We start from the raw sequence: 20,044 nt of genomic DNA, 5'->3' as shown, positions 1-20,044 counted from the left end.
GGATCTCTTTCAGGAGGAGATAGGTGGATTCTTCCAATTTCTATTTTGCCCTCTGGTTCTAAAATATCAGGGCAGTTTTCCTTGATCATTTCTTGAAAGATGATGTCTAGGCTCTTTTTTTGATCATGGCTTTCAGATAGTCCAATAATTTTTAAATTCTCTCTCCTGGATCTATTTTCCAGGTCAGTTGTTTTTCCAATGAGATATTTCACATTGTTTTCTAATTTTTCATTCTTTTGGATTTGTTTTACAGTGTCTTGATTTCTCATAAAGTCACTAGCTTTCAATTGCTCTATTCTAATTTTTAAGGAAGTATTTTCTTCAGTAAGCTTTTGGACTTCCTTTTCCATTTGTCCAATTTTGCATTTTAGGGCATTCTTCTCCTCATTGGCTTTTTGGACCTCTTTTGCCATTTGGGTTAGGCTATTTTTTAAGGTGTTATTTTCTTCAGTATTTTTTTGGATCTCCTTTAGCAAGCTGTTAACTTGCTTTTCATGATTTTCTTGCATCACTCTCATTTTTCTTCCCAGTTTTTCCTCTACTTCACTTACTTGCTTCTCAAAATCCCTTTTGAGCTCTTCCAAGGCCTGGGACTGATTCATTTTTTTCTTGGAGGTTTTGGATGTAGGAGCTTTGACTTTGTTTTCTTCTTCTGGTTGTGTGTTTTGATCTTCTTTGTCACCAAAGTAAGATAATATAGTCTGACTCTTTTGCGCTGCTTACTCATGATCCCAACCAATTACTTGAGTTTTAAACTCTTTGTTAAGGTAAGAGTCTGTTTCCAATGTGGAGAATGTACTGTCCCAAGCTTCGGGGGTTTGTACAGCTGTTTTCAGAGATACTTCTAGGGACCTGAAAAGTGTCAGTTCTCCCAAGGTGCTATGATAAGAGGTGAGGTGTTTCCTCTCCACAGCCACAACAAGCTCTCCCGCACCAGTGTTCCTCCTCTCCCCAGGACCGCCCCTCAGAACTGTGACCCAGATCCAAGCACGGGTAAAGCAAGAGATTCCTGCCTCGGCCCTGGCAAAGAGATCGCTGCAATCCCCCTCTGATCAGACACTTGATTCCCCCTCAGTCTGTGGGCCAGAAGCTCAGGAGGCAGCCGTGGCCTGCACTAGGGACTTGTGGCTGAGACCTAGCTTCTTCTCTCACTGAAGTCACAGACTTTTCCCACTGACCTTCTAAGTTGTCTTTGGCATTTGTGGGTTGAGAAGTCTGGAAACTGCCACAGCTGCCCGTGATTCAGTCCTCTAAGGCTTGATCCAGGGTTGCTGTGGCCTGCGCATCCACGCCAAACTGCGCTCCTCTCCTAGCCCAGCGCGATATACCTTTCCGATCAGCCATCCAGGTTGTCTTGGGCTGGAAATGTGTTTCACTTTGTTTTTTTGTGGGTTCTGCTGCTTTAGAATTTGTTTAGAGCCATTTTTTATAGGTATTTGGAGGGGTTTGGGGGAGATCACTAGCAAGTCACTGCTTTCCCCCCGCCATCTTGGCTTCGCCCCCTGAGTAACTCTTTAAAAAAAAATATGTTGTTAACTTCTTTGTCCAGTTTCATCAGTGAGCCAAAGGAAGTCTGGCTAGGGTCTGAAGAACTGGATAGGAAGCTTCCAGAGAAATTGAAGGATAACATGGGAAATGGACTAGGGTGATTTTTCTACGTGTCACATTTCAAAGCCAGTACCTCTGTACATAAAATAACAACTAATATTTGTATAATGTTGAACAGGTTTTCAAAAGGTTTTCCAATACATTATCCTATTTGATCTTCATATTAACTGTGTAAGGTAAACAGGGCTATTGGTGGTGTCCTCATTTTCCAGATGAGGAAACTGAGATAAATAAGTTGAATGATTAGCTCAAGGTCACACATCTAGTAAGTGGAAGAGGAAAGATTCAAACCTGGTATTTCTTTCTGTCTTTCTTTTTTTTTTTTGGTGTGGCAATTGGGGTTAAGTGACTTGCCCAGAGTCACACAGTTAGTGAGTGTTATGTGTCTGAGGCTGGATTTGAACTCAAGTCTTCCTGACTCCAGGGTCAGTGCTTTATGCACTACGCCACCTAGCTGCCCCTAAACCTGGTATTTCAGATATAAAACGGTGCCATTCTAGTACAATTTTTGCCCTTTGGAAAATCATTTTCAGGAATTTCTATATGCCAGACCATTTCCTTGAATTTATATTTTGGGGAGTTGGATATATCTCTTTAATGTTTCCTTCATTAATTAATCAAGTATGAGTAAGTTTGAGGTCAGAGGATCAGTATTAAAATTCTGGTTCTAAAACTTGTGTGACCTTGGGAAAGTCATGTCACTCCTCTTGGCATGTTTCTTTATATGTAAAATGATATGATGGACCGGAAAATTTCTAAGTCACTTCTACTTCTAAATCTGTGATTCCATGATTTATCAGGTGTGCATTATGTGCCTGACACCATTTATTAAGGATAGGTCCTTAGATACCTTAAGTCTTTTAGGGGCTACATGCCTAATACACGTAGAACAGTAGGAGAACAATTTAAGACTGCATACATTTAAAGGTTAAACTGTGTGACTGACTTGAAATTCAGTGGGAGAAAAGAGAAAGCAAAATCACTGTGGTGTAGAATATTCAGAGAAAGCCTCATAAACAATGGAACTTGAGTTGAATTTTAAAAGATGGATAGGATATGGACAAGCAGAGGCACTAGGGGAAAAGGGAGGGGCTTACAACCTTTATCCCCAAATATTTTTGCTCCCTCTTCTCTACTTTTTCCCACTTTGATCTTATTTGTATAATCTTTCCTAAGGAGAAGATTAGAAAGAAGGATTTTGGCATTTTCTCTTTCTTCCCACCTTCTACAAGGTGGTTAGGAGAGTTATAAACGTCTAGGTGCCAGCTCTTTCTTAAAAATACTTTCAATAGGCATATTTGAAGAAGACATAAAGTCAATGACAACTTTTCCCCTTATCCTTTTTTCCAAAGGAACCAAACCAAGAAAGGAACTAAACTGATAAGTGGTAAAGGTATATTCTTCAGTAAGGCCTGACTACTAGAATATACTGACTTTGTAGTATTTGCTTTGCCCAACTCCCCTAAGAATCAAATGGTAAACAGCTCTAGAAGAGAGCCAGTCAGTGAATTTTGAGAGAAATAAATGCACGGGTTCTAGAAGGATTTATCCCCATAAATAATCTTTGAGTAGGAGCAAAACCCAGAGGTGATTGAAATTTGTAAATTCATGTACAAATCATTATATCCACAATTCATGATTGTTTACAGGGAAACTTGTGTTTGAGAGAGTTTATAGCATAATGATCTACTATCTAAATAAAAATGTTTGTCATAGACACTAGATTGATAACATAGAGGATTATTACCAAATGACAGTACTGTGGTTAACAACTGTTAAATGATTATTTCTCTCAACCCTTATTTTCCTGAGATTGTGATTTCCTGGTCCAGTTAATCTTTGAGACCTCAAAAGGTTTTGTGCTAGGGAAAATGATGGGAAGAAGTCTGGCCTTTCTGAATAGGTGGAGTAGATTGTCTCTTATTGGTGTTTATCATTTCCAAGGTTCCAAGGTGATCTCTTTCCCTCTTCACTGGTAGTCTATCATTAATAAAACAATGTATTGGCTTTTTCTTAGGCAGGCTCTTCGATCCTCTTTAAAAATACTCCTGGGAGACCAGGGTAGATTTAAAGTACTAAATATCTGATAAATGGGCAATAATTGAAAGCTTAGGAAGAGTCCATTCCTTTATGAGTGTATGGTTAAGTATGGCTATAAGAAGAAAGTATGGGTAGGGTAAAGACAAAGTTTCCCTTATTCCACATTTCCCCCAAATATTATTCCTTTGGGTAAATAGAATATGTACCCCTTTATGTTTTTCATATTTATTAATGGAGCTATATAATTTATTTTCTAGTTGTTTTTTGTTATAGTTGAATTTTTGGACACATTTTGTTTTGCCCATTTAAGGATTATTTAAGACATACTTATTTTTTAATGGGACTAATATCTCATTGTAGAAATTCAGAAATTCATTCACATATTCTCATCCTGTGTTACTAAACTCTACAAGTTCTAAAATTTCTCTTTGTGTTTCCCTTTAGGTTACTCATATTCTCAATGTTGCCTGTGGAGTTGAAAATGCTTTCCTCAATGACTTTACATATAAGAACATTTCTATCTTGGATCTACCTGAAACCAATATCGTATCTTATTTTCCAGAATGCTTTGAATTCATTGAAGAAGCCAAATTGAAGGTAAGGACAGCTAGTTGGTGCAGTGCATAGAGTGTTGGACCTAGAGTCAGGAAGATTTGAGTTTAAATACAGCCTCAGGTGTTTACCAGCTGTCTTACTTTGTAAAATAGGGACAATAGTAGCACCAACTGACCAGGGTTTCTGTGAGGATAAAATAAGACAGTATTTGTAAAGTATTTGCAGATTTTAAAGCACTATATAAATGTTAGTTATTATTATTATTAATTTGGTGTATAGTTTATCAAAGAAAAGTCAGAAATGTAATAGCACCTATCTTAAATAAATCACTTACAAGATTTCTCTCAAAATATTTAATTCATCCATATTCCTAATGATTCTCTTTCTTATGCTTCCCATTGCATTTTTCTCCACAATAGAATATTTATTTTTTAGATTTAATTTGATTCTCCTCCACTTCCTGTACACCAGGGGCTAATGATACTCTTCTGAGAAACTCCAGGAGGTAAAAGTCTCCGTATGTCAAATTTTTCAATAGAAATATGTAGATAACTTCTCTTTGAAGGCTTATGACAACTGAACTACTGAATAACAGAAACAAGCTAACTGTGTTAGAGTCTGCTTTAGGCCTGATAGTGCATTTATCAGTATGACAGTATGACTATTTCACCACTACAGGAAAGAAAAGAGAATTGTTGCTTTTTAATGTAACATTTCAGGACACTCTGGGAACTAAATGTTGAGTGTACTACGTTTATAAACTAGTCTGCTATAATGTAGGATTTACTGGGATTTGTACTGAAGACCATGTAAACTGAAACTTCCTTTTGACACTAAGAAAACCACTGACAATATTAATATAACTGCGTCAATCTTTCGCTCACTAACTAGGTATTAATACTGTATTGGATCCAAGTTAAGATTCTGATAGTCAGGGAACTAGGTGGGTTATTGTCTATAATGACAATTACTGCATCATTTTTGTGAGCATACTTTCCTCACAAAATCTATATTAGATAAGTAAAGGGCATAGTGGTAGGTATAGTTTGTGATTGGTGAAACAGAGTCATTTTATGGAGAACCAAAGTGACTTTCCTGGAGTATGGTAGAATTAGGATTTAGAATTCATTATATAATATCTTATCCACCAGTCTTTGCACTAGGTTTCCTTGGATATCAATTAATCAATCAATAAACATTTATTAAGTGCTGCTATGTGCCAGGCACTGTGCTAAGCACTGGGAATTTAAATATCTAGAAAATCTTTTAAATATGGTTTTCCATATCTCCTTTACTCAATGGTAATTGGTTGGAAAGAATCAATGAAGAAAACTTAGTTCAGAGCTGAAGGCAGTAGAACTGTGCCCTTCAAACATTTTGTTACAACTTTAGGATTGTAACATTAAGGCAAGGGATAGACCCCATAGCAGTGGGGAACCTGCGACTTCGAGGCCACATGTGGCCCTTTAGGTCTTCAAGTGCAGCCCTGTGACTGAATCCAAACTTCACAGAACAAATCCCCTTAATAAAAGGATTTGTTCTGTAAAACTTGGACTCAGTCAAAAGGCCGCACTCAAGGACCTAGAAGGCCACATGTGGCCTCAAGGCTGCAGGTTCTCCACCTCTGGCATAGTGATAGAAATACTAAAAAAAAAAAAAGCTTAAGTGCTTTATAATTTGGCACTCTGACACAGATATTAAGGGGGGAAATGAAGAAATACATTCTTATCAATATTATAAAAATATGGATATCAAAGCTAAAAGTTGACCACAGTAAAGTCTAGAATAGGGCAGGAGACATTAAATTGTGAATTATGGTGGCTTATCTAGTTTATTAAAGTTAAATTTCTTCTTTTTAAGCAACTAGTTCCGTTTCTATTTGAGATCATTAGTTCTAGGAAATACATATTTTGGTTTGGTGCTGCAATGTAGACATTTCCTAATCTGTCCAGCTGATTTTTATTTAAACAAAAGTTTGATATTAACACTAGAATTATGAATTTGATGATTATTATTCCCTGATATAGATCTTATCCTCTGTTCAAGTTTTTACTTATAGAATATTGTCGTAGAGTCATAAAATCTAATAGCTAGAACAGACTTCAAAGGTTGTCCAATTTACTTTGCTCATTATACAGATGAGAAAACTGAGGAACAGAGAGAGGAAATTACTTAGCCAAAGTCAATACCTACTTAGTTGTAGAGCAAACGGTTAATTCTTGATTTCCACTTTCTGATTACCTTCCTTTAAATCTACCTTTCCAATCTTACAGTATGATAGTTCTTAATGACTATTATCTCCTTGAACTTTTCTCCATCTCTCCCAAACTTGTTTCTTTGCTGAAGTCTTACAAAGTTCTGTGAGTTTGCTTTTTCTACCTTTATACTTGCCCAGCCTAATAGGGTATTTATCCAACTTAAACATGAAGACTTGAAGAATAAAAGATGAAAATAAAACACAGAAGTGATAGTCATCCAGCCTCCAGACACTTATTTGGTGGTTTTTAAAAAATAATATTTTATTCCCCACCTCATTACCTGTTAAAACAATGTTTTTAATATTTAAAAAAAAGTTTTGAGTTCCAAATTCTATCCTTTCCTTCCTCTTTTCTTCCCCTCCCTCCTACCTGAGACAGTAAGCAATTCAATGTAGTTTATACTTGTGTAATCATGTAAAACATTTCCATATTAATAATTTTGTACAAGAAGACTAAAAAAAATGAAAGAAGGAAAGTGAAAAATAGCATGCTTCAGTCTGTATTCAGACAGTATTAGTTCTTTCTCTGGAGGAGGATAGTATGCTTCATTATGAGTTCTTCGGGGTTGTGGATCATTGTATTGCTGAGATTAGCTAAGTCATTCACAGTTCTTCATTATACAGTAGTGCTGTTACTCTGTACAGCTGTTCTCCTGGTTCTGTTCATTTCACTTTGCATCAATTCATGTAAGTCTTCCAGGTTTTTCTGAAGTCATCCTTGATTGTTGTTTGCATTTGCCCTTTCTACCTATTTATTATTGACTCAGGACAAAAGATAAGGAATTTTAAAAGTATAGTTTAGAGAAGCATCGTAGGGTATTATAGAAAGTGTGTTGAATTTATTAACCTACTTTTCAAAATCCCTCAGATTGTCTCAGATTCCTATCTCTCCCTGGGCATTTAATATTTAGACCTCTCTGACTCAGATGTTGATATGGCAAAAAGTGAGTTCTACTACCATTTTGGATTGCCTCTACTAATGCTTGCCTCCATCAAATATACATAATCAAGAGCTGACTATAGTTGAAAAACATGCCATCAGCACATTAATTTTCAGTACCTCAAAACAAAAAGCAGCATGGAAGAATATTATGTTCAATTTTATAAGTCTCCAATGTAAAATTAAGAATTCTAGTCCATAAATCATCAAAAAACATTTATTAAAAAACTACTCTGTGCTAGGTGCTTGGGACAAAAGATGGAAATGAAGCAATCTCTGTCCTTGAGAACTTTACCTTCTATAGGGGAAGACAACATGAACATAGATGAGTATATACAAAATAAACACAAGGTAGTTATGGAGGGAGGTACTAACATCTAGGGAAACCAAGGAAAAACTTCATGTAGGGGATAATATTTAAGTTGAGCTTTGAGGAAAATGAGTAAGTATTTAATGAAACACTAAAGTACAATCCTGTACTAAATGTTTTTAGGGAATTAAAATAATGTAATATACAATCTGTCCCTACACTCAAGGAACTTATCATCTAATTGAATTCTGGATTCATTATGACCTTTGAAAAGAGAATACATTGGAGAATGAAGATAATAACACCATATGTTCACTGTGTGATACCTGGATTATAGAGTGAAAGGTTTTCTCTTAGTAACTCATATTGTACTTTGAGCTTATCGGAAGAAAAATACTATATAAATGATTATTATTATTCTGTAGTTTAAATACAGAGCCAATATTTCTCGTTGGAAATGCTTCCAAGAATGGGAAATTCTATAAGGAAGGATGAAAAAGTAAGATGCGAGTAAATTCAGACGTTTGTAGAAAAGTAAACTGTTAAAAGTAGAGACAGCATGCCTTTTGGGTAGAGTGTTGGCCTTAGAGTCCTAAAGATCTGGGTTCAAATACTACACAGGACACATTTAAATTTGTTTTTGTGGCCTTGGGCAAGTACTTAATCTCTCTGCCTAATAAGAAGTTGTGGAACAGTTGCTAATCTGCATTGATCAGGGTAGTTTCCTTCCCCATAATTCTCTACACCATTGAAAACCTAGGTTGGGGCAGAAAGTATTTGAAAATTCTTTAGTTGCAAGTTTATTTCTATTTTTTCCTATTTGGGTTCAAAAGAAATAATTACACATTACTCCATACTATACTGCTCATAATTTGTTGATAGTTAAAAGTTCTCATTATTGTCATCCTAAATAGACTATCCCAACAGGTGATGTTAATTTCATATCTGAAAATGTAGTGACAGGAATATTGTCTATTTTGTCACTACAGAGTACCACATTTCATTTAAATCATTAACTTTTAAAAAGCACAAGGCTGGCCAACCTGTCTCAAGGCTGTTCCATCAGATCTATCACTTTCATTATTGATAGCATAAGCCCCCATGAGCATTTGTTTTATACTGCATCTCTTTTCACTTGTAAAGTATCCTTTGCAAGTTACCTGAAACGTTTTTCACTTATTGACCTCATTTCAGTATCCAATTACAGTTTCCATTTCATATTGTTGCAAGCTCTTAAGGTAAGTATATCACCGAGTTCATTAGCTTTGGTACTTTCAGGTACTTTCCTGATTTTATAAATATTTCTTAGTTTATAAAGAGGATTGTGACAACATTGAGTTTGAACATATACCAAATAGAAGATAAAATTAATAGATTAGAAAAAAGAAGAAAAAGGCAGGGGGGACATGCTAAATTTAAAAATGCAACTATTCAGTATTTCACTAATGTTAAAAGGTATTGTTCCAAAATAATATAATGCACATCTTTTAATTCTCTTTGTTAAAACTCACCATTTTATCAGTACTAGCAATTGTAAGGAAAATAAAGGCAGAAACAGATTTTTTTGGTGTTAAATAGAATTGTTTTTTACATATTAGCATTTAAAAATATTTTGATTTGGTAGAATGGTTGACCCCTCACTTCATAGTCTTTAGGAAGAACCATACAGTCAAAATGAAACAGAATAATGCAGGAGGAGCAAAGGAGCCCTAGATTAATCATATGTCTGGAACACTCAGCTTTATTTTGACTTTTAGACTTTTTACCTCACATCTTCAGCTTAGTGTTTCTGACTAACCATAATAAAGACAGGGCTTATCCTCTCCTATTTCTATTGCTTTTCTGTTTTTCCCCCCTCTTTTCTCCTGAGGTCTAATCTTATTGTCTTTAACTCCTTCCAATCTAGACTTTAAACAAAAAAAATCTACTTTTTCTTTTCTCCTTTCTTTCCATTCTCCCTTTGGAGTCTGTCAATAGACTTATGAGACATAGTAAAACCTTTTCTTTTGTGCCTTTGGTTTAAATCCTTCTTTGTGTAGATCTTTGTACTGTGTTGTCTGCCAGCTTTAATAAAAATGGTTGATTAGATACACTTTTGAAGAATAGTTTGAATAAAAAACTAAAAAAATTGAGCTGTACAGTTTTTCTACTTTAAATTACTGAGGGTTTGTTTGCTTCTTGGTGGCAATTTTAAAGTTACTTAATAGTGCTCAGAGTACAATGTACAGTAGTCAAGAATGTAGCTGAAAGTGAATGCAATCTGGTGGGAAAGCATCTGTTCCTTAGCTGCTAGATCAAAACTATTACTTTTCTCTAAGTAGTTTTCTCCCCTCAGGAATACTTACTGTACCTAGTTTGCTTCAGAGTTCATCTTTTTGTTTAGTGGACTTTGTTGTCTTATTTAAAAATGTACTTATGTTTCTGATATATTCTTTTAGCTAATTATAAACATGATACTATTACCAGCTTTACTGGTATCACTAAGGTACAAAAAAAAAAGGATACAATTGCAATTTTAGGCTTGGAAACTGATTTGGTGAACACTTATATATCCTTCTAGAGGAGAATATTTCCTAAACTTTGCTTACGGTGGATTATATTGTAATAATCCAATAATTCTAAATGGTATGTGCAGTGAGCTTGATAATGTTTCTCAAATGAATGTGGATTTTTTTTTTCTTGAAAGGATGGAGTGGTTCTTGTTCATTGTAATGCAGGCGTCTCCAGGGCCGCAGCAATTATAATTGGCTTCCTGATGAGTACTGAAGAAATCACATTTACCAGTGCCTTTTCTTTGGTGAAAAATGCAAGACCTGCTATATGCCCAAATTCTGGCTTCATGGAACAACTTCAAGCATATCAACAATGAAAAAAATATGGGAATAAGTAATTGGGCATAATAAAATTCGGGAAATAGATGAAGCCAACAGTTTGTGAGATGGCATTTTAACAGATGATGTGAAACTATAACTTCTCAATTGGCCTTTTAAAACCAAGTTTTTAGGATAGAGTGGCAGAAGCCAAATACTTTCCTTTTGCTACCCTCAAAGTGGAAACTGAGGTGACCTAATTATCTTGAGCTTCAACCTAAATGAATTTTTTAAAATAATATTGCTTATTCTTCAGCATTTAAAATGTGTGATGGAATGCTTCTTTTTGAATTGCATAGACCAGATAACATTGGTATTACTGATTATGTTAACTTCTTTGGGGGGAAATGGTAAAAGTGGCCTTGAAGTCTGTTTTTGAACATTGAAAAAAGGATGAATCAATTGTTGAATGCTTTTGGTGTTTTTTCTATTCCAGTAACTGTTCTGATGAAGAAAGATGCTGAAACACTGCTTGATTTGTACATGTATTAGAAAAATAGTTATTACTTTAGAAAGATTTCTTTGTCTGCATTTCTTTTCCAGTAAAATTAAATAGCTCTGTTCAGAAGGTATACAATTGTAACATACAGAGCACTCGAATATCCTTTTATCAGAATTCATTGTCTTTTAATTGCTTAGGGTTTTTGTTGTTGTTGTTGTTGTTGTTGTTGTTTTGTCCTTTACCCATTTGGTAGCTTTTGCCCCCAACTCCATTTGCTCCTCATCCCTACCCTTTACACACAGTAATATGTTACAATATATTCTGATTTATATATTTTACTGTCAGGCATCTCTTCTCTTTCTGGGTTCCTTTTATACTTTTATTGGGTCCTGTTTTATGAAGTTTTTGGAAGTCTTAGATTTCTGAAAAATATTCTTTATACTGAAAAGCCTATTTGTCATGAGTAAACTTAAAGCTCACATAGACAATAAAACAAAAATGGCTATAATCAATTTCACTTGATGTTCACTTCTGTTGCATACAATTCTTTAAGAAAAGAAAAAAAATTAAAATTAATAAATAATTTGGACCTGGTTCTCATGGAGCCTGGACACATTTTCAACCTCACCTCTGACTATAGGCCTTGAATAAATTATTTCATTGCCTTTGCTTTTGTTTCTCTATTTGGGAAAGAATGACTTCTCAATATTACAAAACCATCTGGAGATTTTCTTTTCTACCTCTTTGAAACTTTTTTTTTAAAACAAAAGCATTATTTCTATTAATATATTATTGCTAATGACATAAAATATACATCCCTAATCCTGTTTGTGAAATTTATATTAAAAGTTTTTCGTTAGTATTTAATAATTGAGGAAATTAATATAAGCTACAGGGGAATTTTTTTTGATTCTCTTATAAACGTAACATTTGAACAAGAGTATTTCATGCAAATAAGTTGGAAAGTATATATTGAACACATCTGTGCAGTTGAGAAGGTATATCTTCTATGCTGCTTTCATGGGCAAAGGGTTGAAAAATGATAAATAACAGGTTATGTGCTTTGAGAGAAATAATTGCTGGAAAACTCTCCAGAGCTAAACCCTCTCACCGCATACCAATCCTGAGAAGCAGTATAAAACTAACCGAGCAAAGTGAACAATTTGAAAATGACCAATGCAAATGTCCTGTTGAATGTCAGGAAGTCTCTCTATGGTATTCTTTTTAGTCTTTTTTTGCCAAGAATTTGCAGATTTTCTAGATGACCCTTCTTTCTGCTAATGACTGCATTGATGTGAATGTATTTTCTTTTTTTCACGGTGCTATTAAGTTTTAGTTTATTAAGAATTGGGACATAATGTACATTATATATCACAGAACATATAATTTGGCATGGCATTTATATCTGGAGTTCTGGTCTGTGTCACTCTGGTTTTGTGACACGTAACATGAACTTACCACACCTTCTTTCTAGTAAAGATCTTGCTTTGACCTCTAGCCTTATTTTACTTACAAACTGTGGTTTGATGCCTCTAAGAATGGAACCTAAGAGATTAAATCTTTTAAAAAACTATTTGTTGGTGAGACAGTGATAGGTCAGATGTATGTTTGTGGATGATTTCATGCAGAGAAATTAATCTGTATGCCTTATCTTGGTGGCATAAAGCTATTTTGAGAAGAAACTTTATTATGATCCCACTATCTAACATTATGAATCAAAAATATATGTAGATACCAGTCACTGTTTTGGTAGAGAAAAAAAGTCTCATATATAGGCCCATCTGTGCAGTTGTGATTTTGGCTGAGTCCCTGAAAATACAACTTCAAAATTTTTTTTTCCTGTCACGCTTAATTATTTATATCTAAATTAAGAGAAAAAATGAAATTTATATTTGCTCAAAATTATAAGTAGAAAAGAAATAAAATATGGGGTTCTTCACTTATTGGAAGAGGCAGGCTATATATTGGTTTGGATAATAAAATTCCCCTTTTTAATTTTCAAGTTACTTTTTGTTTTACTTAGGTAACTATTTTATTTACATAATACTTAAAATTTATCCAATGATATGAATAATTTCTGGAGTTTATATGAACTTGAAAATCTCATTCCCTTTCCCCATATATCACTAGATTTGAGGCAAAATGTTGACCATGATGATGAGAACACTATGACAACAACACTGAGAGGAAGAAAAATATAATGGTTTAAATCTTTATTGACATATTCTTTTTTTCTTTCTTTTCCCATTAAGATGCATAAGTATAGCATTTGGAAAGTATTCTTCAGGAACTGGGCAACCTACTTTCTTTTTGACTGAATCATTTCAATGGAAAAAAAAATCTAAAACTTGGCAAGACAAATATCAGTGAGTCAGGCATTTCAAATGTGTGAGGAACTCAAAATGTTCCTAATATTGAAAGGAAGATTTTTGAGTGTGACACAATGAATTTCTCAACGATGTACCATCCAGAAGATATACTTAGAACAAGTTACCAAGACTAATGTGTTATAAATAGACATACAGGTACATGACTGAACATAAATGTATAATGTTAGTCATTACTGGCAGGAAAATAAAACAAAGCAAAACAAAAAACAAACTTTTGGAAGGGTTTAACAGCTATTTTAGCTACAATTTAGCCATTCTTTGTAGTCTTAAATCAGTTTAGATGGAAGGTTTTAGAATTCTTGTTTATAAATGTAACTGTTTCTAAGGTTTTTATTGTACTCTTATGTTACCATTCATGTAGGTGCAGTTACAGTAAGAAACCTCACTTAAAGTGTTTGCTTTGTTTTTTTTGAATGGTTAAAGTTTGCCTCGTGTGATTTAAAAAGTCAAAGTCATTTATTTTGTATGCATATTTGTAATTTATCCTGTACCAAAGTACTTTAAGTGCGAAAATGCTTGATTTTAAAATAATAAATTTTATGTTTTTTCCTGTGTTAAGCTTTTAATTTCTTTGTGAGTTTTTGTTTTAAACTAATTAAAATGCTTCTTGTACTCAAAGTAGGTAAGAAAATCTATTGATCACACAACTGAGTGATTTTAATTATCAATTACCTTTGAGGCTTTAGATAGTCTTTGTGACTTAAGTCATTCCAAGAAAGTTTGTGTTTGTATTAGTGACGAGCAATGGGGGAACATAATTTTTCTTACTACTTAAACAACAGTACAGAACTCAATGTTAGAGTTATACTATAACTTTCAAATACAGTAACCCCTAAGGAACACCATGTTAAGGGATCCAAAGAGAATACCCTTTTGTATGAATTTAACTCCTAAAATGGATACTCTCCTTCTTATCTTGTGTACTTCTTATCCATATCCTTCCATAACTTCTTCATGAAAAATCCACTCTGTTTAAATAAGACTTTGGCTCCAAAAAATGGAAAATGAACAAAGGTAAAGACATTATTACCATTTCTTAGAAAAGTTCAACCAATGCAAAGGATAAATTAAAAAAAAAAAGGTATCCAAGCAAGAGGTCAAAAGAGCCATGAAACTAACCCAACAAAGGCACTCAATCTCTTTGCCAGAGTGACAGAATAGTCAAAGGCAACACTAGTTTAGAGTACAAGTTCATTTGCGAAACATTATGAAGGAGAAAAATTATAAGCAATATTTCACCTCATGAAACAGTAAAAGCAATTGGGGAAAAATGAACCAGTAAAAAGTTTGGCAGGAAAATAACCCAGCCCAGATTATTCTGAGGAAATTTGTTTATGAAACTGGAAGATGGAATGCAAATGGGGAGACTGGACAATATTCCTCTTGTAATCTAATTCTCATTCGTGGCAATAGTGAAGCCATTATATTTAGTTTCTACCACTTCAGTATACAAAGAAATAGCAACTGGCACTTAAGAAGATGAACCTGAGAAGAAGAGCTGTACTTAGTCAAACAATAAATAAATATGTGCTGGGGGGAAATACAATTTCAAAGGGACTCAGGGAACAATTTCTAAGATAGCAAAAAAAAAAAAAAAGGAAAAAATTCAAAAAGAAAATATCACAAATGCTATTTTAACCCCCAAAAATGACAACTGAGAAGACATTATCAACCCATATGCCTGTTTACATACTGATATAAGATCATAGAGTCATATGGCTTCTAAGGTCCAGTCTCTTCATTTTACAGATGAAGAAACAGGCTCAGAGAGGCTAAGCGATTTGCCCAAGGTCACAGTAGTAGTAAATGCCAGGGCTGTGATTCAAATCAATATCCTCTGATTCCAAATCTAGCACCCTTTCCACTATATCATGTTACCTGTACTTCAAGGAATAGAAATTTGTCAGAGATAGTCATTCCCCTCCACTGTCATGGATTAAACAGCCCCTCTTTATTTTAATAAAGTGTCTTTAAAAGCAGCTATGGCCAAAAAGAACATCACCCCTCAACCAGCTATTTGGTAAGTATCTCTCAACTTACACATGTTACACCTTATATCACATTACACATTATATCACTGCATTTATATCTAAAGACTTTCCAGATTGGTAAAACCTGCCAGAATTTATCCTTTGCTGAGTAAGTTTCGAGAGCCAGGAGTCATCTCCAAAACATGATGAAGCCTTAGAATAGGCCTTAAGCAGAAGGTCTATTTTCACACCTTCATGATATCTTTATGAAAATGGCTCATGCATGCATTGAGTATATCTTTGATTAAAAAAATCCAAAGAAAATAGGATTTCAAAAATTTTTCTGTAACAGACTACTGTTTTGCATTCATGCTATTCATGCATAGAAAAGGTAAAAAGTGCAGTCTATTATTTGTTGATATCTTAAAATTACATCGTTCAGTAAAATAAAATGCTGCCTTAAAGCTCTTCTTAAATAGCGTATATCTCATGTATGTTAAAATAATAAGATTCTATGACAGATCCAACTGTGTAGTAACTTTTTTCAATGAATCACCAAATGTTAGCAGCAAATCAAACAAGGAAGCACATGTTTACAACCAACCAAGGTGGTTGCCAGTATCATGGAGGATATTCTGCACAATTGAAATAGAAGATGGATTCTTCATTGATAATAAAAATCTATAAATGTTTTATTCATAGATAGAAACTTACTAATTCCATTAAACCTAAAATATAACAAGCATCTTTGAGGAAATCCATGATTATTCAAGAGATTGTTTTAATCATCCACAATAGAAAAATAATGTGATTGAAAAATGTTCAGATTCTGACATGCACCTGGAGGGATAGGCTACTGAGTAAGTCTTTCAACATGTATATTCTTGGACAGGTGATCCACATGTTTAAATTGGGTCCAGAAGAAACTGGGCTGGATCACATTTGGGAAATTAATAATGCTTTCAGTGCTCCTAAGCTGTTCAATGATGCAAAATCCCATTCATCTCTGTAACACCAATATTCTCATATCATGAACCCCACAATTTCAGAAGAATTAAAAGTTCAGGTGATCCAAACGGCAAAGAAAGACACACTGTACATGTAAGGAAGCTTCAGAATATTGCCATTAGTATGTGTTTTTGAAGTGGGATAATATATATCATCATGGAAAACTGCCCTAATATCTTGGATCCAGAGGGAAAAATAGAAGTTGAAAGAATCTACAAATTGCCTTCTGAAAGAGATCCCAAAATGAAAACTCCCAGGAATATTATAGCCAAATTCCAGAGCTCCTGGGTCAAGAAGAAAATGTTGCAAGCAACCAGAAAGAAACAATTCAAATATTGTGGAGCCACAATTGGGATAGCACAAGTTCGGCAGCTTCTACATTGAAGGATTGGAGGATTTGGAATGTGATATTTTGGAGAGCAAAGGAGTTAAGATTATAACCAAAAACTGAGAGAATTGAGAGCATCAGGACAGCAAGTGATTAATTGTGGGAACTGAATAAACCACACTGACTGGAAGAACACTAGTGGAAAAAGACAGACTTACAGACTAAATGATTGCTATACTTGTAGCCATTGTTTCCTGCCTGTTAGGATATAGTCATTGTCAATTTAAAAAATGTTGCTAGCTACTGACTATTTCTAGGAGTTTCTGATCATCTACTTGAAGAAAACATCCATTATCTTATGTGAAGATTTTAAGTTGTCAACAAATCTTTGACTTCTTTTATCTCTTGATCTTAAAACATTTTCCTTTTTTCCTTTGCACTTAAGTAATACGCATTTATTAAGTGCCCACTATGTGTCAGGTACTGTGCTTATGCTCTTAATGAAGTCACTGAATAACAAGATATAGATTTACTTACTTTGGAAAGCTTAAGTCCTTCATAGAAATTTTCTACTTCCTTATCCTCTGCAACAGATGTTAGTGTACAAGATTGGGAAAATGACCCTGGATTTGTAGTCCAAGGGCCTGGGTTCAAATCTGAGAAGGCTTTGCCACTTATTATCCATGTCACTCGATCTCACCAGACTTCACTGTCCTCATTTACAAAATGAGGGCATTGGACTAAATGGACCTCTCTAAAGTCCCTTCCAATTCTAAATCTAGCATTCTATAATCCCATGATTTTCATATTAGTTTGTTTTCTTCTTATGTTCACTATGATCACTGCAAGGTGAGATGACCAAGTGTCCCATGAAATGTCATTTTTTGTTGCCTTTGGGTGCATGATGAAACCAACTTCTTTTTTTTTAATATAATTAATTTAGTAGTTTTCAACATTTACTTCCACAAGATTTTGAGTTTAAAATTTTCTCTCCCTCTTCCTCCTCCCCCTCCCCAAGATGGTGTGCAAACTGATACAGGTTTTACTTATCTATTCATATTAAACATATTTTCACATTAGTCATGATGTAAAGAAGAATTAGAACTAATGGGAGGAACCACAAGAAAAAAGAAACAAAACAAAACAACAGAAGAAAAGGAGACCAAATAGTTCCATCTACATTCAGACTCCTAAGTTCTTTCTCTGGATGTACATAGCATTTTACATCATGAGTCTTTTGGAGTTGTCTTGGATCCTTGCATTGCTAAGAAGAGATGAGTCTATCATTGCACAGTGTGGCTGTTACTGTGTAATGTTCTCCTGGTTCTGCTCACTTCACTCAGCATCAGTCCATACAAGTCTTTCCAGGTGTTCCAGAAGTCTGCCTGCTCATCATTTCTTATAGCACAATAGTATTCCATTACATTCATATACCACAACTTATTTAGCCATCTCCCAGTTGATGGGCATCCCCTCAATTTCTAATTCTTTGTCACCACAAAAAGAGCTGCTATAAATATTTTTGTACCTGTGGGTCCTTTTCCCATTTTTATGATCTCTGTGGGATACAGACCTAGAAGTGGTATTTCTGGGTCAGAGGGTATGCACATTTTAATAGCCCTTTGGGCATAGCTCCTAATTGCTCTCCAGAATGGTTGGATCAGTTCACAACTCCACCAACAATGTATTAGGGTTCCAATTTTCCCACATCTTCTCCAACATTTATCATTTTTCTGATTTGTCTTGTTAGCCCATCTGATATGTGTGATGTGTTACCTCAGAATTGAAACCAATTTATTTATTTGACTCTTTGAGAAGAACCTGTGAGGCATCCTTCCATTTAGCTAAAACATCTTAGTCTTTTTATTTTACTTACAGTCACACTGCCCATAGTGATGTGATTCACTTCCTCAAATAGTATTAACTCATTGGTTACTGGACAATGATTTTATATTAAGAATAGTAACAACAAATTAATGTTTGTAGATGGCCCAAGAGCTTAGTGATTATTAGCACCCTCTGTGTTCATCATTGCATAAGCATAAAGGGGTCACAAAATTAAAAAATGTTTATTTTTAATTTTTTTATGATAGTTTTTATTTTTTTGTTTTCAACATTTACTTCCACAAGATTTTGAGTTCCAAATTTTCAACCTATTTCGCCCCTGCCCCCACCCCAAGATGTCATGCATTCTGAATACCCCTTCCCCTAGTCTGCCTTCCCTTCTGTCTCTCCTGCCCCCTTCTCTTATCCCTTTCCCCTTCAATTTTCCTGCAGGGCAGGATGGATTTCTGTACCCCATGTCCTGTATTTCTTATTTCCCAATTGCATATGAAAACATTTTTTTTAAACATGTGTTTTTAAAACTTTGGGTTCCAAATTTTCTCCCTTCCTCCATCCCCACCAACCCTCATTGATAAGGCAAGCAACTCAATATAGGTTATATATGTGTAGTTATGTAAAACACTTCTATAATAGACATGCTATGAAAAACTAACTCTATTTCCCTTAATCCTATCCTACCCCCCCATTTATTCTATTCTTTCTTTTGACTCTGACTCTCCTCAGAAGTACTTGCTTCTGATTACCCCCTTTCCCAATCTGCCCTCCTCTCTATCATACCCCTACTCTCTTGTCTCCTCCCCCCCCCCACCATTTTCCTGTAGGGTAAGACAGATTTCCACACCCAATTGAGTGTGTATGTTATTCCCTCCTTAAGTCAAATCCTATGAGAATAAGATTCACTCATTCCCTCTCATCTTCCCCCATTTCCCCTCCATTGTAAGAGCCTTTTCTTTTCTATTTTTTTTGTGAGATAATTTACCCCATTCTACCTCTCCCTTTCTCCTTCTCCTAGTATAATCCTTTCTCACCCCTTAATTTTATTCTCCAGATATGACCCCTTCATCTTCAACTCACCCTGTGCCCTCTGTCTATCTATCTATCTATCTATATACACATATAATTTTTTCCCTCCAACTACCCTAATACTGACAAAGGTCTCATGAGTTACAAATATCATCTTTCCATGCAGGGATGTAAACAGTTCAACCATAATAAGTCTCTCATGATTTCTCTTTCCTGTTTACCTCTTCATGTTCCACTTGAGTCTTGTATTGGAAAGTCAGATTTTCTATTCAGCTCTGGCCTTTTCATCAAGAATGCCTGAAAGTCCTCTATTTCACTGAATGAATTATACTCCCCTGAGTATAATTCAGGGGGAATTATATCCCCCTGAAGAATTATACTCAGTTTTGTTGGGGAGGTGATTCTTGGTTGTAATCCTATCTCCTTTGCCCTCCAGAATATTATATTCCATGCCCTGT

The 20,044-nt window shown here is 34.8% G+C and overlaps 1 protein-coding gene across 1 annotated transcript in view; it reads left to right on the top strand.

Annotated features, from left to right (window-relative positions):
• DUSP19 (dual specificity phosphatase 19) overlaps positions 1–13,924 on the top strand; it is a 26,131-nt gene extending 12,207 nt beyond the window's left edge. Inside the window, exons 3-4 of the mRNA XM_027865964.1 lie at positions 4,093–4,245; positions 10,397–13,924. Of these exons, the coding sequence (XP_027721765.1) occupies positions 4,093–4,245; positions 10,397–10,579 (336 nt within the window). The 3' untranslated portion in view covers positions 10,580–13,924. The remainder of the gene's footprint in view (positions 1–4,092; positions 4,246–10,396) is intronic.
• Positions 13,925–20,044: the final 6,120 nt, after the last annotated feature.

This window comes from Vombatus ursinus, unplaced genomic scaffold, assembly GCF_900497805.2.
Source record: "Vombatus ursinus unplaced genomic scaffold, bare-nosed wombat genome assembly UNPS02014779.1, whole genome shotgun sequence".
Taxonomy (NCBI): domain Eukaryota; kingdom Metazoa; phylum Chordata; class Mammalia; order Diprotodontia; family Vombatidae; genus Vombatus; species Vombatus ursinus.
This window is presented reverse-complemented; position numbering and strand designations above follow the sequence as displayed.